Source organism: Lactuca sativa, chromosome 6 (genome assembly GCF_002870075.4).
Source record: "Lactuca sativa cultivar Salinas chromosome 6, Lsat_Salinas_v11, whole genome shotgun sequence".
Lineage (NCBI taxonomy): Eukaryota > Viridiplantae > Streptophyta > Magnoliopsida > Asterales > Asteraceae > Lactuca > Lactuca sativa.
This window is the reverse complement of record NC_056628.2, coordinates 53,455,875-53,482,857: the sequence shown is the minus strand read 5'-3', so window position 1 is coordinate 53,482,857 and position 26,983 is coordinate 53,455,875. Positions and strand designations below refer to the sequence as shown.

Genomic DNA, 26,983 nt, shown 5'->3' with positions numbered 1-26,983 from the left:
TTAGTTTTTCTCCGTATCAGCTTAAACGCATCTCAAATAACCAGATTTGGGTTGATTGCATGCTTAGGAAAGTCGCAGCAGAACTGAATTTTCCTTTTATTATTGATTTTCATTTAATTTAATATCACTGCATTTTTAGTTTTTATTTTAATCAAAATCCCCCTTCTTAATAATTTATGTCTTGACTAGAATCTGCATGATGCAAAAAGGCATTGACCATTAGGTCGTGTCCCTGATGATTTGACCATGCTTCCTTGTGTTATATTTTTAGTGCAATCAACAGTGATAAATTTATTTGTTTAATACACGTACGACAACATGTTAACAAATTGGCGTCGTTGTCAGGGACATAGTGCTTTCTAATAGTTTTATGCCAATAATTTTTTGTTCAGGTACACCTTTAGTTTTTTATCCATAAATTGAAAGAATTGCAAGGAGACTAGAGAAAGAAGCGGCAAGAGAGAAACGATCACCTAGTTTCTTTGGTTCATCATCTTCCATACCACAAGAAACCTGATGGGTTTTATACAAACAATCCTATGTGTGTGCATGCAACCCTAGTTTTGGATCTATGTTTTCTCTAACTTTACTCATAAATAAAACCTCTTTATTTAACTTTCCTCTAAAGTTTGGCAAAACTTCATTTTCGTCGTATCAACATATCACTCTTATTTCATATTCTAGAATCATATCATGTAATATGATGCATACGTACATTACGTGTTGCAACCTTTTCACTTCATATGATCGTGCCCTGGCTTGCAGTACTTGCCATCGCCCCTTAAGTACACCAAATGTTCGTTTCACGTCCTTTATAGCTAACTCTTGTGCATGCTTAAACTTTTTTCTTTTTTCGTCGTTTGGACATGTGAACAATTTCACAAAAACATATAAGGTAGGATATATCTTATTAGTAAAAGATAGTACCCACGCTTATATGCTATCCCATTTGCTTCAAACAGTACATCATACGAGTTTCCAAGGTAGATGTCGTTGAATACCGATGACTGGTCTAGAACATTGATGTCGTTGTTTGCACCAGATGGACCAAAAAATGCATGCCATATCCAAAGATCATGTGATGCGATTGCTTCTAGACCAATCGTCGATTCTCTATGATCGCCTCACATGTATTGATCACACCATGTGTTGGGGCACAATGCCCAAGACCAGTGCATGCAATCGATACTACCTAGCATTCCCAGGAACCCATGCTTATTTTCATGCACCGTGTACAATTGGTGGACATTGTTAATGGTTGGTTTGCACAAATATCATTCCCCGTAAACTAAAGTAATAACTTTCGCGAACTTGTACTATCATGTGTGGTATGCTTGGACATCCTTAAATACCTGTCCCATTTATTTGCTTCCATGCCATATGCTAACTGACAAATACAGACTGTGAATTTTTGAATTGGAGAAACATCTTTTATGTAAATGGATTGACATGACACAACTCGATAATTAAACAGGTAGGGTTAGGGTGAAGACTTTCAACTCAAAGATGACTCGAATATGACCCAGTTTAATTATATATCATTTTTATAAATTTCATATTTTTATAAATATATTATATATTATAGACTTGTAGTTCCCCCCCCCCCCCCCCCCCCCCCAAAAAAAAAAAAAGAAAAAGAAAAAACTTAAACTCTTTCTTTTTTTTGCTTTCTATAAACTTAGTATGAATTTTCCACCTCCCAACTCCAGTGTTTCACTTATTCATTTTCACTTCCCAATCTCCTACTTTTCAACATTTTAAAATGTTTCAACCTAATATGACAAAACATATTTACAATGTCTAAACCTTAACCTAATACCCAGAACAAAATCGACACAAAAATAAACAGGTTGACACGACACAACATAATAATTAAACAAGCCAGGTTAGGGTCAAACCCTTTAATATCTTGACATGACACGACACGACACAAACCCGATACAACACGACTCATTTTCCTGCTCTAGGGGTAGCCTCCCCTCACTCGGATCCTGCACGCCCTAAACCGCAATGCCAATGTTGTATTTCGGTTACGGTTACGGTTCCGAGCCCCGCACCACCTTTACCGCTACACTCAACTCGACCTAATAATGAAGTTTTTTAAACAACTTACTATTTTTTTACGGGGAGCTTACTAAATTTAATAATAATATAAATAAAAAATAAAATTTAATACTAATATTTTTTAAATATATATTTTTCATTATAATACCTTTACAACAATGGACATAACCACACAAAAATCGAACAATTTTTTTTTCTTTTGGCATCTCGGGTTAGAAAAAGGTTAGACTTTATTTTACGCACAAAGAAAAAAAGAAAACATATTTATGTGCCCAAAACTAAATCCAAGTAAATATCTAATCGCACACCCATTAATCCGATATTTTCTCTTCACTGTCCCAATTCTCCATCTGAAATATAGCTCCGGCCTCTTTCTTAGGGTTTCTGATTTCTCCTAAAATTCTGCTTTGGGTCGCTCCGCCATTGATGCAATCTCTCTCCTCTTCAACTCCACAACGTCGGGTGCGTTCATATATATTCGGTATAGCTTCCGCTTCCAAATCTGTTTATTTTATAAGCATGCGGAGCAAATTATTCTACATTTCAGATGCTCGATCTCATTGCTCCAACAAGCTTTATATATCGTTCTATATATGCGTATATTGTTTCTTATCGATCGGATGTACTCTTAAAATCTTATGAAATGACTTGCATCTGTTTATATTATAAACATGAATCCTGGACCTTTTTGTTATTTGCGTATCTAATATCAATCCATGTGTGTTTTTATTTTTTATTTTTTATGAATTACTTGCTTCTGTAAAACATTTCAATCTGATTGCATCGATTGTTGCAGTAGCGTTTTAACTATCGCGATGCATTAATCTTATAAAATTTCGGACGCTCGTGTGTTTTTGCATGATTTAAGTTGCTTGTTATCTATGCGGTATCTAACTACATGAGCTAATAGCGCGATATCTTGTTAAATTTCCGACTTTAATATTCTTCTTCTGTGTGCTCAGGTATTGATCTCTGTGTTGAAAGCTACATTTTTGTGATTTGCTCGGTGTTAACAGCTATCTAGAAGCAATTGTTGTTTCTTTGTGAGATTTAGTTGCAGGTAAGATTGAGAATTGATACTTGTAAGCCATGAGATCTTCTTGGGCAGACTCTGTTGACAATACAGCTTCAGGCTCCGACAACAATGGAGTTGGTGGAGCTCCAGGAGCTGGAGGTAAGCCTGCTTATGTTCCACCTCATCTCCGTAACAGGCCGCCTGCACAGATGCAGGCGGCTCCCTCAGCCACATCACAGAGTGGTGCACCACCTGCAAATGATAGGTTAGGATATGGTGGACAAACAAGCGGATCACGATGGGCTGCTCCTAGGCAGGATTACAGTAGGCCAGGATATGGTACTGGCGGCCGTGGTGGTGGTGGTGGAGGGGGTTGGGGAAACAGAGGTGGTAGTTGGGGTGGTGGTGGTGGTAGAGACATGGAGGTTAATCCATTTGGTAATGAGGATATAGATAGTGCTGAAGAAATCACAACTGAACAAGAAAACAATGGTATCAATTTTGATGCTTATGAGGATATTCCTGTGGAAACTAGTGGTGAAAATGTGCCACCTCCAGTTAACACATTTGCAGAAATAGACTTAGGGGAGGCTCTGAATCTTAACATTAGAAGGTGCAAATATGTCAAACCTACCCCTGTCCAACGTTACACCATTCCTATTTCTCTTGCTGGACGCGATTTAATGGCATGTGCTCAAACTGGATCCGGGAAAACTGCAGCATTTTGCTTCCCTATAATCAGTGGGATTATGAGGGGACAATTTGCACAAAGACCACGTGGCACAAGAACTGTTTTCCCCCTTGCCCTGATTTTATCTCCTACAAGGGAACTCTCCTGTCAGGTTCTCATTTATGAATAACTTATTATGTTCTTGAGATAATTGGTATCTTTAATCTTTAATTCTTTATATTGTGTGTTACATGAACAGATACATGAGGAGGCTCGGAAGTTTTCTTATCAGACAGGTGTCAAGGTGGTGGTTGTTTATGGTGGAGCACCGATTAATCAACAGGTAACTGGAACTAAATTGGAATTCTTTTTCTTGATAAATGATTGACTAATGAGTAATGACTGATTTCTATCATTGATCTTGACATGTTTGTATTACATTTACTGGTTTTTGGTGAAATTTTGGTAATGGATAGTTAAGAGAGCTCGAGAGAGGAGTTGATATACTTGTCGCCACTCCAGGAAGGTTGGTTGATTTGCTGGAAAGGGCAAAAGTGTCATTGCAAATGATACGATATCTAGCTCTTGATGAGGCAGATAGAATGTTGGATATGGGATTTGAGCCTCAAATCAGAAAAATAGTGGAGCAAACTGACATGCCTCCACCAGGTCAAAGACAAACTATGCTCTTCAGTGCTACATTTCCTAGAGAAATCCAGGTTATTTATTTCAAATACTGTTACTAATTATTTCTACTTTATTAGTAAATTACAAAAACGGTCCCTTTGCTTTAATGCTTTCTGAATTTTACCATGTTTAGTCCAAAATTAAAACCTTTTTCAGTTTTGGTCCTTATTTCAAGGTTTCATATTGTTTTTGGTTCGATTTTGGTCTCTCTTTCAAAGGTTTTAGGGACCAAAATCGTATTGAAACCTTGAAATAAGGACCAAAACTGAAAAAGGTTTCACTTTTGAGCTAAACACGGTTAAAATCAGAAAGCACAGGGACCATTTTTGTAATTCACTTTTGTTTTAGCTTTACTAAAACATGAAATTATTTTGATGTATAAATTGTTAATTTTTGTGAATTGCAGAGACTGGCATCTGATTTTCTTTCAAATTACATATTTTTAACCGTGGGTCGTGTTGGGTCAAGTACCGATTTAATTGTTCAAAGGGTGGAATTTGTTCAAGAAGTTGACAAAAGAAGCCATCTTATGGACCTCCTTCATGCGCAAAAGGAAAATGATTCTAATACCAAGGTCTACTTCTACTAGTAATTTTTTTTTAATCTTTATAAAATCTTGCAAAGATATGAATGCTTATTATTTTCAACAGGCTCTTACATTAGTTTTTGTGGAGACAAAAAAAGGAGCAGATTCACTCGAACATTGGCTCTATAGTAATGGCTTCCCAGCTACTACCATCCATGGTGACAGATCACAGCCGGTAAGAACATTGCTATCATTCAAAAGCGATGAAGGGTATTTTGGGTATTTAACAAATATGGTAAAACGTGGTGGATTTTAGGAAAGGGAGCAGGCATTGCGATCATTCAAAAGTGGGAAAACACCGATTTTGGTGGCGACTGACGTGGCGGCACGTGGTCTGGATATCCCTGATGTGTCGCATGTGGTCAACTTTGACCTTCCTAATGACATTGATGACTACGTACACAGAATAGGACGAACAGGGCGAGCTGGCAAGACGGGATTGGCCACAGCTTTCTTCAGTGACAACAATACATCCATAGCAAAATCATTAGCCGACTTAATGCAAGAAGCCAACCAGGAAGTGCCAGCTTGGCTTACTCGGTATGCCAGCCGTGCGTCTTACGGTGGGGGTAAGAACAGGCGATCCGGTGGACGCTTTGGTGGCCGTGATTTTAGGAAGGATAACTCCTATGGCGGCGGCGGTGGTGGCGGTTATGGTGGAGGTGGTGGCGGTTATGGGGGTGGTGGTGGCGGTTATGGTGGTGGCAGTTATGGTGGTGGTTATGGAGGCGGTGGTGGTGGATATGGTGGCGGTGGTGGTGCACCGAGTGCTTGGGATTAGTGGATTGGAATTTGTTGATAATTTTTTCGTGGGGATGAAAGAATTATATCGTGTTTTTGTGAAATTTTGCTTGAAATATTCTTTTTATAAACAAATTCGCTGACTAAAATGGGAATGGGAAGAGACCTATTTAATTTTGGTTTGCGTATTTTCTTTTTTCAAGTGTAGAATTGAGAAAAGAAGTGGCAATTGTATGGATTTTTGCAAGCTATTAAGCTTTGTTTGTTTGTGTTCTAACATGCAAATTAATAGATTTGTTATCAACTTATCATGTCTCAGTTATTATGCTAGGAATTTTATCTTTTTCCATATATTGGTAACAAATTAGTAACAAACATAAATTCATGTTGAAATTGCAACGATATTTTGTTTTAACTGTCTTGATTTGTGACCCCGTTTCTTTTTGGTTAACCTTCTTACGTTGTCTGAATAAAAGAAAACAAAAACCACATGGAAATGATCTCAGGATACAATTAGGTTTATCCATGTTCAACGTAATCTTGCTAATTAATCTCCTTAACAGAATACATTTATGTGATTTTAAGCACTGCACAGTTACTACTCCATTATCTTCCATGTTTGAATACATTTGAGTTTCCCTTTTTTTAACATATTAAGGATGGCATCATCATATCCTCTTACAACGAAAGAAGACAATGACCTTAACTACAAATTGGATTCTCATGAAGAAAGTTATAGTTCATCAAACTTTTCTTTGTATTATAAAACTGAGGAGCCCCAAGTTTTGAAACATGTAAGGATCCTATTCAAGATTCAAGAATATCAAGTGTTCCTACTTGTACAATTATCCCATGGTTTCACAAATTCCAAATCTTCATCTTGATATATATTATATATAATATCATGAAATAAAGTACAGGGAATTACAAAATTCATCCTCAAGTAAATTAAAATTCCCTCTCCATGTCTCTAAAATTAACTGACTTTGCTAATCTTGATCAGAAACATCATCCAACTCCTCATCTTCATCTTCATCTTCAACCCATTCGCCACTCGATTCAATTTCTTCATCATCTGAATCTTTTTCATTAGTCCCTATCACATCATCATCATCAGCAACAGCAACAAATTTATCCAAATCAGATAACATCTCCAGCCCTTTCTTCCTGTAAATCAATCCAGTCCTCATAACATGATGAAACTTCCCTCTATGCTTTGCAATCGGACATGCATACACCAATTTTCCTCTTTTATACCCTTCCTTAAGAGCTACAGAAGTAGTCTTACACTTCAATGAAAGATAGAAAATCCCAGGGTACCTTGTAAAGATTCTTGTAAACCTAAATGGCATATTCAATTCATCAGTCAAATTCCTCAAGTAATTCCGTTTGGTTTTCTTGTAAACAGTCAAGCTCAACAACTCATGTAAAACCCCAACGATTCTTTTCTCCATCAACTCACTTTCTGGATCGATGCTGGTGGAATCCTCATATGGAGATATATATGGCAGCTTTTGAAACTCATCCATCCATGATTTCACCTTCTTTTGTGCACCATAACCTCTAGGAAAGCTTAATGGAAATGTTAATGAAGTTTGCCCTCTCATAAATCTCCTGTAATGATCATGATCACCATCATTGTTGCTAGCTTTAGCTTCCTTGATCTCGTTGCTCTTTTGAAGCTCGGAAACAGCAAATTCATCGATCCATTTCTCAAGTTTCAAGCTTGATACCCCGTTTGATCCCTTCACAATTCGGAATTTGTCAGGGTGGTTCTGGATTAGGGTTTTATCGTAATCATACGGAAAACCTAAATCCCATCTTAACGGATGAAGCGATTGAAGAGGTATTTGTTTATCTCTGGTCATCATTAACACTCTACAGAGCCTTTCAACTATGTCTGATTCGTGAGTTTCATAGATTTTGCGTTCAATGTTGTGTAAATTTAGGGCAATGTTGGTGAGACGGAAACAGGGGAGGGAACGGTATTTAGGGTGTGGGAATTCTTCGAAGAGAGTAGGGTAGCGGCGGATGAAACGGAGGGTAGGTACGGTGATTCCGAGGAGTTTTTGGGTGTCGGCGATGGATTTCGCGGTAAGGAATTGGGTGGCGGAAGGGCGGTGGATGATGGCGTCTTTGAGTAAACAGGCGGCTTTGAGATCGGTGTGGATGTCGATTATGTTGTCCAGGGATCGGTTTTTCACCCATTTCAATCGGACTTTTGTGATTGTTCGACATTGTTGATGGTTAGAGAGATGGGAGGTGAAGATCTTATCACAGAGCAAATGCATATCGTTAATGGTGCCTCTGTACTTCATGCTTCTGTTTGAACAACCCTACAATGTAAGCTATATACAAGAAATAACAACATACTTTAATTTTTATTATTTCATAATTATTAATAAACATTATATTCTCAAACATAAATTCAACAATAGAATATATATATATATATATATATATATATATATATATATATATATATATATATATATATATATATATATATATATATATATATATATATATATATATATATATATATATATTTTGAAACGGCAAACTAACTAATCTACTCTTAAATAACAACCTATGTCTCCACCGAGACTTGAACCCCTAACCTCTCATATGAGATGGTCACTCCATACCGCTAGGCCATTGGCCCTTTGGTAATAGAATTATATTGCTATTTGATACTTTCATATTGCTCCAATCTAATTTCACATGTTCTTTAATGCGTATACTGGAAGCATAAATATAAAAAGTTTCTCATTTCCTTTTATACATTATAAAATATAACACAGGTTTACTTTTCCTCCTCGTTATGGCCGATGTGGCGAAGCCATAACGGCGTCGTAACAAGCTCAACACCGCCCCCTTGTTTGTTTCTTCTCGTTATGGCGCATCTCGTCTTCGTTACCACCGGGTGAAACACGAAGACCGTTGGCAAACGGTCAAAATATAAATTAAAAAAACCTTTTACCCTTTAACTTTTATATAAATACAACATATTAACACATTTTTTTTAGACATTTCTCTCATTCTCTCTATATTTTATAAAATTTATATTTTCTTCTCAACCAAAAAAATGAATAAAAACCCAAACACACAACCAAACACAATCTCGTCTCTCAGATTTGCCGGTTATGAAAATTATTTCAACATTTTATCGTCTCAAGGATCACCACAAATCCATACTAAAGAGCCTCTTTCAATACCGCTTCACCACCACTACAATTTCCTAACTCACATTACCTTCAACAAAATCCTTTTGACCAAAACCCAAATTTGCAACAAAATCCTTTTCCGACTTTCTCTTCCATGCAACAACCAACCAACAAAACCACCACCTCCAACACAACCATCAGTCAAAACACGAATGAGAGGTAGTAGGAGAGGGAAAGGGAAAACGAAAGGAAGAGGGAAAGGGAAAGCTATAGCGGTTGAAGCGGAAAGTGAGGAAGTTCCACAATGGTGGACACTGGATGAGGAATATACTCTGATGGCAACATGATGTACTACTTCAAAAGACGAACTCCGCAGTAATGGTATAAAGAAAGGTGAGTATTGGTGGGCAGTGCTCGAAAAATTCCACACTATGTTGAAGAAACAACCGTATCACAATACGGACATGCTAAGCCGCAAATGGAGTCAAATAACCAAGCGGTGCACAAAATTCAATGGTATTTACACTAGACTTCAGGCGCAATACTAGAGCGGAGCAAACGACTTTGATTTATTCAAATATGCAAAAGAACAATATTGGGTCGAAATGAGACATTTGTTCGAGTTCGAGAAGTCGTGGGAGTTGCTGCGAGTGGATCCAAGGTGGAATAAAACTCCTACATCGTCGGAAGTTCAATCTAAGAAGTCTCGAAATTCAAGCTCGGTCGACGTGTTAGACACATGGACTCACATCGACCTAAACGCCGACACCAATGAGATACTGGATGATATCGAGGAGATCTCCCCACCACGACGACCGTCCGGATGCGATAAAGCGAGACGCATTGCAAGACATGTGGATGAGGTTGAGGCGAAAACAAAAGATGTGACGGAAATTAAAGCGAAATTCGATGAACACAATTTATTACAAAAAGAAAAAAATGAGTTGAAACGTTGCCACTTGGAGTTCCTACAAATGCATGCACGAGAGAAGTGAGGAAGATTTGTCGCCTCAAGATCTAGCGGTGCTACAAATTAGAAAGAATATTTGGGTTAATTAGGATTAGTAATAAAATATTATGGTTTTAGGTTTAAGTTATATGTTATTTGGGTTAATTAGGACTAGGAAAAAAATGTTATTTTTTAAAATTAATGTTATTTTTTAATCGTAATCTTAATTTTAGTTTTTAAATATTATGTCTTTTTTTTTTAATATTATGTTTTAAAAAAATATATTTGTTTTATCAATTAAAAAAAAGAAACACGAAAAAAGGAAAAAAAAGGAAACTCGAAAAAAATTCAAAAAGAAAAATATGACATGGAAAATATTGGTGTTATAACATGAAAACCATTTCCTTGTTTGGTGTTATAACACCATTGTCTATGTGACACCAAATTGGTGTTTCATCCGGTTGTCCACACTCAATACTCAAATACACTCTTTAACATAGTTGATTAGGAACTAACTATACGTTAATACATAGCATTTACATCTAATGCATAATAATATATTATAAACTTCTCTTATTGTTTATATCATGATACTATACTATTATAGTTCCACGATGAAAAGAAACAAGATTTCACAACTATCAAACAAATCACCACAAATTCTCTAAAAAAAATGAAAGTCAAAATTGTTGGAGTGTCTGGTCACACCGTATTACACAACTTCCTTTCATCAACGAGTTACATTTAAATTGTACAATGCATTACAAAATCATGGGATTCATAAATAAAAAAACCTGATTTATCAGTGTCCGATGAGAGTGCTTTCTATTATTATAATATGGTTCTCCTCCTCTGCGGTTTTTTTTTCTATAATTTTGAAAACATTGAGGTGACTCCATAGGAAGCCATGCCATAAAAAGCTTTGTAAGGAGCCAAATACAAACCTCAAAGATAGCAACTGAATCCTGCAACAAGGTATATACGAATCCTTGTCTGATTTCATGCCCATTTATTTCGGGAATCTAAAAGAACCCGTTGAACTCGGGTTTAGAATCACAAACTCCATGGAGGACTATACCGATGCAGAGGATGGAATCCAACAACCATGGAAAGTTGTGATCCATACTTTATCTCTGCAAACATAAATAGATTTTGTAAGAAAGTGAGAAACTAAGGGTGCGTTTGGTTGGGGAAAACTGTTTTCATTTTCTAAGAAAATGTTTTCAGAAAATAGAGCTGAGTTTTTATTTTCAACTTTCAATGAAAATTTTAGAAAACGCGTTTGGTTGAAACCGGAAGAGTTTTCATTTTTCATCTTAGAAATTTGAAAAACTTTGGAAAACTATAAAAATCACTTTTCTAATTTACATACAATTTGGAAAACTGAAAATTTTCATTTTTTTGGAAAATTTTGGAAAATTGAATGAACCAAACGCGTTTTCAAAATTTCCGTTTTTCTTGGAAAAATTTCCTAGAAAAGTAGAAAACTTTCCACAACCAAATGCACCCTAACAATTTATCTATTTGCAACCTCTCTTATTGTGAAATTTGGTTTTTTAATGTAAAGGTAAAATGGTTATCTAGATATGTAGGACTTAATGAGAATCTCAAAAGGAATGAAATGGTTCATTATATTGGAATGAAAAGCTTTATTTGTTTTTGGTGGATGGAATAAAACAACAAACCATTCTTGAAATAACTTTAAATAAATTAAGTGACTAAATAAGTAATGATATTTTCTAGATAAAATGTTATATACATTAAGGTATGTGTATTTTTTTTATTAAATAATACATTGAATTGATCATAAATTTGCCATTATGTCTAAAATAATAAATGTTTAAAATAATAAATGAATCATTTAAATAAAAAGTTCCTGATTATTTAAAAATGGTATAAAGTAACTTCTCCATGAATAAAAAAAGACCCATAAAAGTTCAATAATCGTGGTTTGTGTTTTTAAAGCTTATAATAAATTGTTATTTTTGTTATTAAAAATAAGTACCGAGTAATTTAGATATTTTAAATTAATTTGTGGAGATTAAAGCGTTGTACTTATTTTAAAGGGAAAATGACAAAAAAGCCTTATTACTTCTTATGCCAACTCATTTAATAAATTAATAAAGTGACTAAATAATCATTCTCTCCCCCCCTCTCTCTCTCTCTCATATACACACATATTTCGTCTCCCTCTCATGTTCATCATCTTCTTTGGTCATCATTATCAACCCACAACCGATAACTATCACCATCATCACACCCTTATACCTCCACCACCACCGTTCTCCTAGAAGAAGCTATGGAAGTTCATCGGTCTGAATTTTTAATGAGAACAACGTTTCTTGATCCAGGAAACCTAAAGGGGGATCTGTAAGCTGGTGCTGTTTTCAGTTACTCTTTATTGTGGTTGCTCTTATAGTCCACCATAATGGGGATTTTGATCCATCTATTGTCCGCTAGGAATAGGGTGGTTACAGGGAGATACATAACAAAGATTTTTCATGGATGAGTACCCTTATTGGGCTATTATAGTTCTATGGTTTATGGCTGAAATAACGTTGATTGCATCTGACATCCAGGAGGTGATTGGGAGTGCCATTGCTATTGATAAGTTGAACAAGGTCTTATCACTGTTGTCTGCAATGCTCTTCTTGTATTGTTTTGTTTCTCGATCTTGAATATGCTACTAAGAGCAACAAAACCACTCATACCACTTGTACCGTTTGCATTAGACCATAAGGAGTGTTGCGATTTTGGCCGCAACCCTTGCCACAGTGACAAGGGGGATACTGATGGTTTTGATTCAAAATATAAGTGTGTTTTTCATAAAAACCTGTCAACGGAAGCGTTAAAAATAACAAGTTTATTTTTTAGTTTATAATAAAACCAAACCATCTAGGATCCATCATAGATGTTAGAATGATATTAAAAACGACAAAAAAAAATGTTTTAGAATGATAACCTTTGAAACCTTTGAATCAATTTGGTTTTGGGGTGTTGATGAAGATAGCAAAAATTCAAGAATAGAATTTCTCTATGTGTATCCACCATCAAGAATAATGCACTTGGCAGGTTAGTTCCTTATTGTATAAAGTACTTGTTAAGTATTTAAGTGTTTAACTCAAATAAGCACCCAATGAGTAGCACTTTAGAACATCATTTCTTCACTAAACTTCAAAAGACAAGAAGAAGAGATGGAGAGAGTATATTTTTGGCCATGAGAAGGAAGACTAGAAAAACTAGTCAAAAACTCATGCTAAAACCTTCATTTTATACTCCCATGCAAGACATACCTTTATAATATAATAAGATAAAGTATTGGTAGTCTTTTAGAAACGTGAGAGACATAAGAAGAAAGTTGACAAACAACCTCTCTTCTTATAATAATAATTTTGGCCATGCCTTTAAAAAGACAAAAATTGTCTAACTAATAAAGAAGAAGAATTGTTTAAATTTTATAAACTCAAAATTTATAAAATATAAACTTTGTCTTTAGGTAAAAGACAAAAGGATTCAACTAGTCCAAAACTTTGTACATGATTTACTAAATCATACTATATGATATAATAACTAGTTATACTCTCTTTTAATTATTATTTTCACAAAACAATAATTATTACCAAATTAAATACACGAATTGATATTATTTATTAATAATCATATTAATAATAAATATACAAAATGTGCAAACTTGATAAATGTGTGACCCTATAAGATCATATATTATTAGCAATATCACTCAATAATGATTATTGGACATATAGATTCAACAATCTCCCACTTGTACAAGATTTATTATAGATTTACATAGACAATAGCTAGCGTCTAGCAACAAACTATTGTCCCTAATAACATATGAAGGGTGCCATCTTATAAACAACTAATTATAGGAGCTCTAAGCTACAATTGTTACTAAAGGTGTGGTATCAGTTATTCTTGTCTCAGATATCATGTTGAACATGAGATATGGATCATGATCAATCTCACGTGGTGTTTAACTTTTAGTTAGGCCTTAAATGTCTAACTCTCAATGAATAAAAGGGAACAAATCCCATCTTGACTACATACGCCTATCATGTAGTTCATGTCATACCCAACGATGACTCTATTTTGACCAAAACCTATTTTGTTAAAAAATTATTTCGAAAAGGTAGTTTTTAAATAATTAAAAAGTAACCATTATAAATAATATAAATAAAAAATATATAATACATTATCTTAAAATTAATGACTTGTTATTTAAAATATTAACTTTAATCAAAATATTAACAAAAGGAAAATCAATAACTTTTAAAAATTATTAACCAAAATACTCATTAAAAGTAATAGTTATAAATACTTAGTTTCATTCATGTTGTAAAAAAGATTGCAGGGGATAATTTAGTATTTTTAATAAAACATAAAGAATTAAATCGAAAATATTTCTCCTTAATTAAATAATGACTATTTCCTTCAAAATTAGAATTTAAAGAATTTATATTCATTTTAATGTGTCAAGGAAATGCTATTTTTACTTAAATCTACATTTAGTGTCTTTAAATTTCATCTTAATTCGTGAACCAAACACACCCTAAGCGTGACTTTCCATCGGGAAAATTTGTACGAGACTTTATCTTAGAGTTTAAGATTTATCTGATTCAGTTTATTTAAACATTCGAACAATAGAAGTATAAGAGGATCAAGTTTAAGACAACATAATGGTAATTTCCATGCTGACGAGTACCTCCCATGTCATATGGGTTTTATTATATGACTTTGAAAATTAGCATAGTGTTTTGTAATAGTGTTCTATAACTATCACTAATTCATAAATGAAAAATCACATTCATTGTCTTAATTATGATACATATACTTTTGAGATTGTTATGAATCAATATATTTTTCTAATAAATGATGGATTTAGAGAAAGTGTGTGGGTAAATGATGAATTATCTATACTCAAGCTTATCCAAAGGTATACATGGAATTTACAGAGGTAGAATATTTATCATGTTAAATAAAAGTATAATGATTGTGAAGTAGCATGTATCATTTGTAAATTCATGGTGGTTAAAATATGTAGAAGGGAGAACATTATTTGATACAATAATCGAAGGTTGTTGCAAAGGTTGGTCCAAAGGTTTCTTATACCAGACAAAAAGCCATAATAATGCCCCATATTTGCATTGAACAAGTAAGACAAATCCATACTTTTGTCGAACAACTACAAATATATATCAAACTTATGGTTTGTCGAACAACTACAAGTATATATCAAACTTATATGCCATGAAATAATATAATATTTTAAAAACGCCATGATTTTGTTTAAAAATATACATTCATACATAATATATGTAAAACTCCGTCTTCGTCTTTGAGGGTCATATTCGTTGCTATTGTTTGTATTTGATTCTTTCAATAGACTATTACCACTATTCCTATAAAAATATTTTTACTTTTTCTTCGACAAATAAAGCATAAGTCAGTGTCAAGTAATGTAACTAAAAGTTAGTTTATGTTGCAGAAGCATAATGTCGTTGGTGAGCTTTGCTACTGTCATTGATGTGAATACAATATCTTACGTAAAATATAACGCACACCGTAAATACGGATAAGAATACCCCACTGCGGCAATACCTCACGCCTCTTCTCTCTCATCCTCCAAATACTATTTTTTTCAATACTTAAAAGTTTTTAAGTAATCAGTTATATAAAATGGAGCAGCTAGTCCAACTTCTTGAGCAGCCTTTACAAATGACATATCAAATATGATATTAAATTGAAAACATAAATGAAAATATCTACGAAACTTGAAAATATGTCAAAATACTATTTTAAATAGTTAAATATTTTGAATAAAGTGTTAATTCTAAGACTTAAAATCAAAATACGAAATTAACATATAATTTGACCAAAACCTATTTTGTTAAAAAATATTTTAAAAAGATAGTTTTTTTAAAAAAATTAAAAAATAACCATTATATATATATATATATATATATATATATATATATATATATATATATATATATATATATATATATATATATATATATATATTAAAGAGTTGGGTTTATGTCCACGTCGATGAGTTGCTTCCCTCCTCCAATAAAAAAGACTAATGGGCCGCCAATTTTATCTTACGCTATGTTCTGCACCATCCTTCCATTAGCTGCTTGGCTGCCTGCATCACCAATCTGCCTGCTTGTTTCCGGTCATCCTTGCATCTGGCTGACGCAATGGACTTCAAAGGTCGGTTTACGTAATTGCTTTTCTGCCGGCGTTTCTCCCAAAGTTGTTTGCCGCCTCAATTAACCTTTCTTAAGGTGAGTCACTTTCTTTTCTTGTGTATTTTTTGGTAGTCTTTCTTTTCCTCCTCTTTCTTTCTTCTTGAGAAGCAACTGCCTTAGATTTCCCCACCGCCTCTTCACCTTCCTCCCGGAGTATATGGTCAGCTGAATGTGTAGTCTTTGCATGTTGCTGAATATATGCTCCAATTGAAGCAAGCAACTTATTTTTTGGTCCAATTAATTGGCCGGTGTTCACATGAGGGGTATTAATCGATTGTGAAGCCTTAAATCAAAGTTGTTCATCTGCATATATGTCAAAGACCTAATTGGATTTGTTATTTCCATCTCTAACTAGAAGTCACCTGGTTGATGCTTTAGTGACGCAGGCCGCCGCCCATCGCTTATATCATATGCTTCTGATCGTTAGCAAAAGACTTCATGCATGTCGATTTAAGGTATGTCAGCTGTGCCTCCACCACGTCTTCCAATTTCTGAACCAGTTGACATGGTGCTTACTTCTTAAAAAACAAACCCTTTTTGATGGTTGATTTGCGCTGGAAACAGCGGTCCAAGATGACGTCTCCGACTTCCCAGTTGCAGGTAGTTTTCTCTCTTGCACTAGGTATGGCGTTCAGGGACCGCTAACGTCTCTCCGTCCCAGATATATGATGTTATCTGTTTGCCTGATTCACCAGCTTGCTATCTTGCGCGTGCATACCTCCCTCTTAAGAAAACTGGTCTCTTAAAATCGATTGGCTTCATTTGCTTTTCTTTGTTTTTCTCTGTTCTGAAACCTACGTTCTGCAGATATTATTCTTATTTATTTTTTCCGACGACACCGTTGCCTCTCTTGTTCCCGAGAAACATGATCTTAAACCTAATCTCCTCAAATCACTCTCAGTGAATAGTGAAGGTAGGCATCTACTTTCTGTTATTTTTTGTCGATGCTTTTTATTGAAGAAAGAAATCATGTTAACATTTTTGTTTATGTTTGTAGTTTGTTATTGAGGAAGCCTTGCCATTTAGAGGTTCTATTTTTATATATAAGATTATTAGGTTAAATTATCTTAACGATGGTGTGTAATTCAATTTTGTATTTGACCTCAATATTAGTGCTTCATTCTTATTTTTTTTTTCCAGTTTGGATGGGTGTTATATTTTGAGTAAAAGAATTTGATCATGGCAACTCTGGACGTTTTCTGAGGAAGAAGACTTGGAGAGAAGTTGAGATTAATGCCCCTCTTCCCGACTTTCGTTTCATTCCCTCTGGTTTCCTTTTCCCTAATTCTTTATTTTTTAAAGCTGCAAAATATCATTAACAACTTCTCCCTAATCTTTTCCACCTTGAATTTTTTATTCAACTTCAATGGTGTCGGATGTAACAAGCCCTCACAGAGTTGAATACATAAAGAGATTAAGGGATTTAGATTTATGTTGATACCCTTCGGTTCTCTTTCTTCTAACAGCTCCTTTTTATGCTTATTTTCTTTTTAGCTATTTATCAATTGGTTATTTTATTGATAGAAAATGTTACGGATTTGGGGAACATATGGTTGCTTTTGGATGTCAAAGACTTGTTTTACAGGACCCAATCTGTGGTTTTTTAGTTTCCGAAATGCAGGTAGCTCGCCTTCGGTAATTGGTCTTGGAAGAATTACCAATTACATTGGATAAGTACTAATTAACTACTGGTATGTTATTTGCAGAATGGATATTTCCTATCTAAAAGTAGATTTAGAAACATATAAACTTGATGAATCCCTTTAACTTGACTAACATATGGTATAAAAAAATCTTCTACATTGAGTAGATAGACACACAACTGATAGAATTGCTTTCTATCTCTGAAGGTCCAATACTCCAACTCTAATTTAAGGAGTCGGTGAGTGCCCTTTCACACCAAATTTAAAGAAGCTCCATGAAATTTGGTCTAACTAGGGAAGACATAACAAGGATCTTTTGTCATTTTGTTTTTTAATTTTCATAATTTTGAAGCTTGAAATTTGGAGATTGAGATGGAAAATAAGAGTTACTAATTTTTTACAATTATGTCAAAATGGTTGAAATTAAGCAGTTTCCCTCGATATTTTTCCCTCTTTTGGCTTTTCTTTTTTGGTATTATTTTCCAATAAAAGAAGAGGTATTGGTGGAGTTGTTTTGAAGTTGGAAGTGGTTACAGCAGAAGAACTAGCTGCTAACTTATTGTTTTCCATTGATGAAAACATCGGTGGTGGAGGTTCTTTTGCACAGGTCACTGAACGATTTCAATCATGTGCTTCATGTTTTTTTTTTTTTTTTTGTCAAAGTGTATGCCTTTTAGAGAAGATGACCTAGCCTTTTAATCCGAGTCTTATAATCAATAAACATGTTGCAGGTGGTTGCTGTTGATAGATATAATTTGGTGCTTCATTCATAGTACTATCTACCAGTAATGAAATTTTATTGATATTTTTCTTTGGTTTTAAATTTAAGGCATTTATGAAGTTGAATCTATAAAACCTAATGATGGAGGGATTGATTTTTAATAACTTCGAATTTTTAGTTGTCGGTCTTGTAGTACATCTAATTAATTCTTGAGGTAATTACTAAAATAATTTTAGAACCCTTTAAACTTATTCCTCAATTTGATGTGATTTTGAATGATTTTAATGCTTCAAACATTTAGGTTTGATTGGCTGGAATGATGAGTTTGTTTTATATCAAGTTTCCTTTGATTTAAAGGTTTTGTTCCACATCTGAGATTGATTGTGATTTTCAACTTGTCGCAATTTTGAACGACTGTGAATAGAAGGCATGATTTTGAATGGTCTTATTGCTTCAAACGTTTCTAATGGATCTTATGGAGTGATATAGTTATGATTTTTTTCCCTATTTGGAGGTTGATTGGATGACACTTTGAGGAGTTAAATTTATTTTTTATCTATTACGAAACCATTTGGCATGGTCTTTTAAAGGTCCATCCTTTTGGGTAACCAGAAATGAAATAATTAAAATTGTTCAGGTTACTATATAAAATTTACGAATTAAAAAAATGTTTAACAATGCCTTGTAAGAGTTTTTAACACTCATTGGTAACAAGTCTGTCAGTGTATCAACCATGTCTTCAAATAAATTTTACTTTTACTTTTTAAATAGTTAAAGTTCATATCCTTTTGTTAAAAGCTTCGTTAATATGTTGGTGGATGTGCAGGTGTGTGTAAATCTTAATTATCTAGGTAAGAAACAGATTTTATTGCAACTCTTCTGAGTTTATTTATCAAAATTAATTTTATGATAATGAAACGATGCTGCTACTTTTCCACTTAACCAATTTGTTATTAAATAAATACAAGAAACACAACATATTTAACATCTTCCTCATTTACTTAACCAATTTTTATCTAAATTAATGTTATTATCATTTCTTATTTACTATTTACTCAACATCTTCCTTCCCTTTTTTTTTTCCATTAAAACGTTAGTTTCAATTTTTTCATTTCAAGAGACTATACTGTGAAAAATAAAAAATAGCTTACCCATCAATTCTTTAGGGCCGTGATTATCACGGCCCAAATAAGTTTCCTAATATATATATATATATATATATATATATATATATATATATATATATATATATATATATATATATATATATATATATATATATAACGTAACATTTGAAATATTAACTTTGATCAAAATATTAAAAAAAAAGGGAATTCGGTTATTTTTAAAACTAATTAACCACAACACTCGTTAAGATTAATTGTAAAATATATTTAGTTTCATTCTTGTTGTAAAAAAGATTTTGGGTGGAAAACTTTGTATTTTTAATATACATAACGAATTAAATCTAAAATATTACCCCTTAAATAATGACTAATTACTTTGAAACTGGAATTTAAAAAATTTATATTCATTTTATTGTGTCAAGCAACTGCAATTTTTACTTAAATCTACATTTAGTTTCTTTAAATTCCATCTTAATCCTTGAACCAAACACGCCCTAAGTGTGAATTTCTATTATGAAAATTTGTGTCAGATTTTATCTTAGAGTTTAATATTTATGTGATTCAATTCATTTAAACATTTGAACAATAGAAAGATAAGACAATCGGATTTAGGACTAACATAGTGGTAATTTCAAATTGGTCAAGACTCTCTAGTTTATGGCCGCTTCTCTATGGTACCAGTTGTTGCTTCATTGAATTTGCTTCACTAATAGGCTCACGATTCGACTTTGATCGTCTCTGTGGTGACGAGTACCTCTTATGCCATATGGGTATTATTATATTACTTTGAAATTTAGGATCTTATTCTATAATAATTATTAATTCATAAATAAAGAAAATCACATTCATTATCTTAATTATGATACATATACTTTTGAGATTGCTATGGATCGATATATTTTGTAAAATGTGATGGATTTATAGGAAGTGTGTGGCTAAATGATGAATTATCTTTACTTTAGCTTATCTATAGGTATATATGGAATTTATAATGGTAGAATATTTATTATGTTAAATAAAACTATAATGGTTGAGAAGTAATATGTTTCAATGTTTCATTTGTAAATTCATGGTGGTTAAAATATGTGGAGGAGAGAGCATTATCACATACGATAATTGAAGCTTGTTGCGAGGGCTGATCCAAATGTTTCTTATGCTCCAGACAAAAAGCCATAATAATGCCCCATATTTGTATTGAACAAGTACGACAAATCCATAATTGTGTCCAACAACTACAAATGTATATCGATCTTATATGCCATGAAGTAATATAATATTTTAAAAGTACTATGATTTTGTTTAAAATATATATTTATACATAATATATGTAAAACTCTGTATTCGAGATTCATATAAGCATTTTCATTGTATTGTTTGTATTTGATTGTCACACCCTGGCCGCCGCCAAAAACGCCGAGGTGCATGACGTAAATAAGTATTCACAACTATTGAGCATATATTGAATAGTACAAATATAGTATTCTATTATTACTAAAATAGAAATTACATTAACAATGACAATTGCTAAATCATGACACGCGCCTAACTATCCGACATTTACGAAGGTATAATATAAAAAACGGAGAGTCTTCTGAGCGAACACTTGCGACCTGGTAAATAACATAGTTATACATGAATTAACATACATCAACATAATTGTTGGTGAGTTCTACAGGTTTTGACACAAAATATTTTTATAATCAAAAGTGTTTTATAAAAGTTATTTGATCGAACAACTTTTATACATATGCACTTTTCTATCAAAAATATAAAATAATTGAGTTATAAAAATGTATTTGGAGTCATTTGTAAATACAATTTGTTCAAATCCAAAAGTACAAAATTTGGAAAAATACACATAAGTAAATTAGACTTATATCAAATTTTTACGGTTCTCATGATCAAAATGCGTTTTATATAAGAATTTTGAATACCAGTTTATATAAAATAAATTTATATCACACTTTGTGAAAACATAAAATGACCAAATTTACTCTAGAAACCTTGTACAAACATTTGTATATTTTATATGTAAAACTCATAAGTTTCGAATTTATAAACTTTGTAAAATCATGTCATGATATTAATTAAGTACTATCTTACTTAATTTGGGAACACTTAACTAATGGGGCAAACTTCTCCCACATAAATATTGTGTTTTTGTATAAAAGGAAAGGGTTTATATAACTAACTTATTAACTATAAATTATTAAACCTTAATCAGTTGTGTCATGATATTAATTAAGTGTTATATGACTTAATTTATGGTATTGACATTTATCGTTTTGAGTCACAAACTATTCCACTACATACAATCTATTTCAACTAGTGTAAGTGAACAAAAACCGCATATAAGTCTAATATAACTACTAGAAAAACAGCTTTTTACAACGCGCAATGTGTGTCGTAAAACGCTCAAACGACGCGCAACTGCGTGTCAAGGAAGGACATGTCATAACGAGAGACGACACGCTTTTGCGCGTCGACACACATTTATGACATGCAATGCGTATCATTAAAGCTGCTGTCAAGAAAGGTCATGTCATAAATGAAGATGACACAGATTTTTGCGTATCGTAATTTTAACTTTTTTTTTTTTAAATAAAAATATTTATAGATTTACTAATTTTCAAATTAAATTTGCATTTCATGTCTCATAATAGAAAATAAAATACCATATACAAAAAATAAAATCCATTGCACAAAAGTTAATGTCATACAAATAATCATTCCAATAGTAGACAAATGTTATACATCAAATGTGAAAAAGATGAAAGTCATCAACAAATAATATTTGAACTACAAGAACTTGTTGACCACCTTCACAACATTCCGAGTTAGTTTGCTTGACACTATGCACATCAACAAGACCTACAAATTTGAATAATGCAACCATTAGATTCACATAAACCAACAAATCCCAATATGTAAGCATGAAATTTATGCATCTATGTTGAAGGTAGATGAAATTAACTCACCATCTATCCATGTCTGTGCAAAGTTAAAGTATGAAGATTCGTCTAGAAGTTTATTTCTTACTCATGGTTCAACAAATATATTCATACTTCTCTTTTCCTTCAACCAACTATATTAGAAGCTCAAAGAAATATTGTAATTGTAAATAATAATATACAACAATGTAATGCATAAGCTCAAAGAAATATCCTCTAACAGAAGTGATTGACTAATAACCATATGCCAAAAGTACCCTTTAACAAGACAATTGAAGTCATAATACCTGACAATTTCTGCACAAAGGATTTTGACTGAAGTTGAATTTGGTTTTGTCACGATAAACATAGTCTAAGGAGGAGTTTCCCACTTCAAAGAAATCTGAATTATAAAATGTAAACAATATAATGCATCTCATCATATTCTTCATGAAAATACAAACAAAGACTAATATAATATAAGGTAAAATGCAAGAAATATAAACATATTTTCATAATTAAATTAAAATATACCTGTTTACTGCTATGTTCTGTTGTGTTTATATTTCCCTTCTCAAAGGAGACAATGTCATGTTTATGTTGATCATCTTTTTTACTTTTGCTACACCATTTTAGTTTAAAAGACGATTGAATCAGAAAAGACGCTATTAATAGATTAAAAATAAAAATGATGAAGAAAAAGAATGTTGGTATATAGTTCCACATAAGCTCTTAATAGGAAATTAGGGAACTGGTTATTCAACACTAACTCTGAAAAGAGGGGTAAAATGGTCATTTATAGTTCATTCAAAACAAAAAAGGAACAACTTTTTTCATTTACTACTTACTTCATACAAACCTAATTTATCTCAACAAATGCATCATACTGATTATGACATCATTAGATAAGTTAAGCGCCTAAGTTAGGTAACTAATGAGACATAAAACTGATGAAATGACTAAAATGCCCTTATAGTAAGCATCAGAAGAAGATTAAGTATGAGTTTATAAATTGGACCAGGATCAATACTTGAACATCGATTAAAAACTTACATGAGAGCAAATACCATTTTCTCCACAACACCTTTGAAATTTTTCACCACTTTCAAGCTCAATTGGAAGGTGTTTCATGGATCCTGAGCCTCCTACTTTTTGCTTAAAGTTTCCAAGATTCTTAAAAAATGTTGGGCCTAAAATGAAAGAAAAAATGGTTTTGTGAATATATACTTCAATTACTAAGAAAATAGTAAGTCAAAAAACTACAGATGTTCCAAATAAGATGCTAGTAAAGCTTTGCCATAATGGTAAGATGTCATGATATACAGAGCAAATGGAAAATTCAATAAGATGCACATAATAATATTCTTATGATCTTATAATATTTCCAAATAAGATGCTAGTAAAGCTTTTGCACAATGATATAAGATGTCATGACATACATATCAAACTTCAAGATTCAAAAAATGCACATAATAATATGTTTTAGGGTAAATTATAAAAAAATGGCCCCTAAGCTTTCTGATTTTCCAATTTTTAGATCAAAATTGAAACATTTGTCCACTTTGGTTCTTATTTTTGTTCCAATTGCAGATTCTTTTCTCTTTCCAATTCATATTTGTGTTTCTATTCTGTAGCCTCAGCTTGAGCAACAACTTTAGCTTCTGCCTGTTCTCTTAAAACCTTGCCAACAACTTATGAATGACATAAACCACAAGGATCAGACACAGACCTTTTTCATTACAAAAGCATCCTACTTTTATTTCACCTAAATGAAAGCAATCGTACTTCTCATGGCTTCTGAAAAATCCACAAGCTGATCTTCAATCCCATTAACAAGTGGAAGTGGCTGATCGGCAATTTCTTTTACAGCTTTCTCTAGTTTCCAAGAGGAAGGAAATCATTTACACCATTCTCCTGTGCAAGATTATGTATATTTGCCTGTTCAAAATTGAATGAAAATTTGGAAGATAGTAAGTAGAAAAGAGAGAGAAGGGTTCTACAAAAGTTAAAAGGCAACACATAGCAACATAATTTCAGTTATGTAAAATCTTAGTGGATGGCATTGTTCCTACATTATCTTAATTAGCAAAATGAACAGTTCTTAATCATCCTCAAGTTAGAAGCAATGTTGACAAATAATCATTTTATCTTGTTCATCAAAATATCAAGTACAAAAGATAACCATCACATGATATTCGAGTCCAAGAATAAACTTAAAAAAACAACAAACATCTATAGTAAGCAGCTCTGAAGAATTCTAATTAGAATAAAAACGCATAACCCTAATTAACAAATCACTAATATATCAATAAGAAATGATTCAAGTTGAAATCGTCTTATTTAACACCAAAATTGAAGAGAGGTGGATATATCGTAGACAAAACCTGTACTTTAGAGTTAACATTCGAACGCTTCATGGCTGTTTGATTGAGAGAGAATTGCGACCGAAAGTGATATAGTTAGAGTGCCTTTCTCGGAGATTTGAGAGAGCCCAGTCGCGATTTACATTGAATGGAGTTAATAGAAGTGTTATGCGGATTTCTCGATCAACTCAACTTTTTTAAAGCAACATGGTAATTGTTCACGTAATCACGTGGGTGGTTGTGGGTCAAGAGACAAGAAACGAAGATTCAAAGAAGCATACCTCAAACATGGTTCATTCAATTTAGGCGTGTGATTTTCCCTAGAAATCTGTTCGATTACTTCGATTTAGGCGTGAGATGTCGTAATTTCCCCCATGTTCGTGTTCAGCTCCACTGCCCTGGGCTAAAAAATTAATATACGATTAATTTTGGTACAATTAAACTATACATACCATAAAAGCTCTCAAAAACTAAGAACCGAAATCCTAGTTCCAGTAATAGTCAAACCCCTTTTTGGGGATACAACAAATAAACTACTCATTTTGAAACAAAAATCCTTAGAGCAAGAGTAAAGGGTGTACTTCGAGGAGTGGAAGAGACGGAAGAGGAAGGTGAAGACGGATATTGGGACGACAGGCGAATGCTCTCGGCATCACCGCAAATCTGATTCACATACCTGTTGAAGAAGTAGATAACATTGGACCACCGTTCGCCGGAAGTGAAAGGGTAGAACTGTTGGATTAGGTGTCTAAGCCCATAACTATTATTGGTATGTATTCGACCCGAGAGTCGCATGGTCAATTTGGGTTGCATATCATCAGGACAATTTGTTAGGATGGACTTTTGAGAGAAGGTTATTTATGGTTTATTAATATATTATAAGTTATAATATATTAATGTGAAATCATATGTTTTAATTAGTATCAATCAAGAATTAATTTGGAATTAATTTAGTGATCAAAAGAGACTAATTAAATCTATGGGGACTAATTATGATAATTAGTTATATTTATATGTGTTGGGCTTATGATCCATGTTGGACCAAGTTTATGTATGGATACATAAAGAGTTGGGCCACATGAACCATGGATCATAAAACCCATGGGTATGGATTATGGGTTATACCCATGACCCTTGGAATCCTACATATAAATAGGTTACTCCATAGCCAAAATCACCACTTCTTTTCTTAGAGAAATATGGAGGTGTTTTGGTGCATGGAATTCTCTCTCAAGAGCCACCTTTGTCCTAGATGTGTTGTGATTCCATTTGAGGCATTTCATACTATTGGTGCTAAGCTCTTAAGGCCAAATACATCAAGACTTCAAGCCACATAAAAGGTATGTTTCCCTAACTAGTATATTATATGGTTTATGTCAAATGCATGCTAGTTATAGGTTTAATGCCTTGGAAAACATTTGCATGTATAATTAGTGAAAACATAGATCCAAGGTATTTAGGGTTGTATGTGCACCATAGGATGTTGTATTATACCAAAACCCAACAGTGGTATCAGAGACATGTTGTTTTCTACTATATTTGATGCAAATGTATTTTTTTCAAGTTGATGAAAAAAAAGAAAAAAAAACATGAAGTTTGTCAAATTTTATGATAATTACTTGATTTTATGAAAAACTAATTATTTGTAAAATTTGAGTCACTTTACTACAAGAGTTGAATTAGGTCAATTTATTAAAAGATAGAATGATATGATTATTTTATTTGTTTTAAAACTTTGATCTAAGTGGTTTTAAGGAGTTACAAATTTTGTCATAAAATTTTGGAAATCAAAAGTTTTTTTAAAGTTATGATCTTAAGAGTTTTGAAACTTCCATAAGTTATGGATGTGAAATGTATCATTTATTAACTCTTTAGGTTATGAAGTCCAAGAGTCTTCAAAGGATAATTGTCAAAGTTTCAAGATTTGTATTGGTTTATATGATTATGTAATTTCTTGAAAATTGTTGATGTGAATTATCTTTACTTATGAGTTTAATCTAGATCATAGAAAAATTATTTGATTATTTTGTTAATTGGAATATTTGATC

The 26,983-nt window shown here is 32.9% G+C and overlaps 3 protein-coding genes across 17 annotated transcripts; 2 read left to right on the top strand and 1 right to left on the bottom strand.

Annotated features, from left to right (window-relative positions):
- Nucleotides 1-2,356: 2,356 nt before the first annotated feature.
- LOC111905324 (DEAD-box ATP-dependent RNA helicase 37) lies at nt 2,357-6,069 on the top strand. Of its 2 annotated transcripts, none has more exons than XM_023901017.2 (7): nt 2,357-2,526; nt 3,027-3,921; nt 4,009-4,092; nt 4,226-4,468; nt 4,843-5,010; nt 5,087-5,197; nt 5,279-6,069. In XM_023901017.2, the coding sequence occupies exons 2-7, from the start codon at nt 3,154-3,156 to the stop codon at nt 5,801-5,803; spliced, it is 1,899 nt and encodes a 632-aa protein (XP_023756785.1). In that variant the 5' UTR covers nt 2,357-2,526; nt 3,027-3,153; the 3' UTR covers nt 5,804-6,069. The 2 variants fall into 2 exon arrangements, with proteins under 2 accessions (XP_023756785.1, XP_023756784.1); XM_023901016.2 differs by having other exon boundaries at nt 2,357-2,545.
- A 433-nt stretch (nt 6,070-6,502) lies between these two features.
- On the bottom strand, nt 6,503-8,145 carry LOC111905323 (protein WHAT'S THIS FACTOR 9, mitochondrial). Its single transcript, XM_023901015.3, has one exon. It carries the CDS (start codon nt 8,079-8,081, stop codon nt 6,753-6,755), a length of 1,329 nt encoding a protein of 442 aa, XP_023756783.1. The 5' UTR covers nt 8,082-8,145; the 3' UTR covers nt 6,503-6,752.
- Nucleotides 8,146-15,966: 7,821 nt separating this feature from the next.
- On the top strand, nt 15,967-18,694 carry LOC111905321 (uncharacterized). 14 transcript variants are annotated; one of them, XM_052764624.1, is made up of 6 exons: nt 16,202-16,414; nt 16,530-16,606; nt 16,716-16,751; nt 16,959-17,064; nt 17,149-17,179; nt 17,292-18,694. In XM_052764624.1, the coding sequence occupies exons 1-5, from the start codon at nt 16,408-16,410 to the stop codon at nt 17,157-17,159; spliced, it is 237 nt and encodes a 78-aa protein (XP_052620584.1). In that variant the 5' UTR covers nt 16,202-16,407; the 3' UTR covers nt 17,160-17,179; nt 17,292-18,694. The 14 variants fall into 14 exon arrangements, 2 of the variants coding, with proteins under 2 accessions (XP_052620584.1, XP_042751668.1); XM_042895734.2 differs by having other exon boundaries at nt 16,507-16,606; XR_002854834.3 differs by lacking the exon at nt 16,202-16,414 and adding an exon at nt 15,967-16,187 and having other exon boundaries at nt 16,716-17,064.
- Nucleotides 18,695-26,983: the final 8,289 nt, after the last annotated feature.

Coding starts and splice junctions, on each gene's coding strand:
- LOC111905321 (XM_042895734.2), top strand. CDS start 16,350: ATGCTCCAATTGAAGCAAGCAACTTATTTTTTGGTCCAATTAATTGGC. Junction 16,607..16,715: donor TTCATGCATGTCGATTTAAG/GTATGTCAGCTG, acceptor CGCTGGAAACAG/CGGTCCAAGATGACGTCTCC. Junction 16,752..16,958: donor CTCCGACTTCCCAGTTGCAG/GTAGTTTTCTCT, acceptor TACGTTCTGCAG/ATATTATTCTTATTTATTTT.
- LOC111905323 (XM_023901015.3), bottom strand. CDS start 8,081: ATGAAGTACAGAGGCACCATTAACGATATGCATTTGCTCTGTGATAAG.
- LOC111905324 (XM_023901017.2), top strand. CDS start 3,154: ATGAGATCTTCTTGGGCAGACTCTGTTGACAATACAGCTTCAGGCTCC. Junction 5,011..5,086: donor AAAATGATTCTAATACCAAG/GTCTACTTCTAC, acceptor TATTTTCAACAG/GCTCTTACATTAGTTTTTGT. Junction 5,198..5,278: donor ATGGTGACAGATCACAGCCG/GTAAGAACATTG, acceptor GGTGGATTTTAG/GAAAGGGAGCAGGCATTGCG.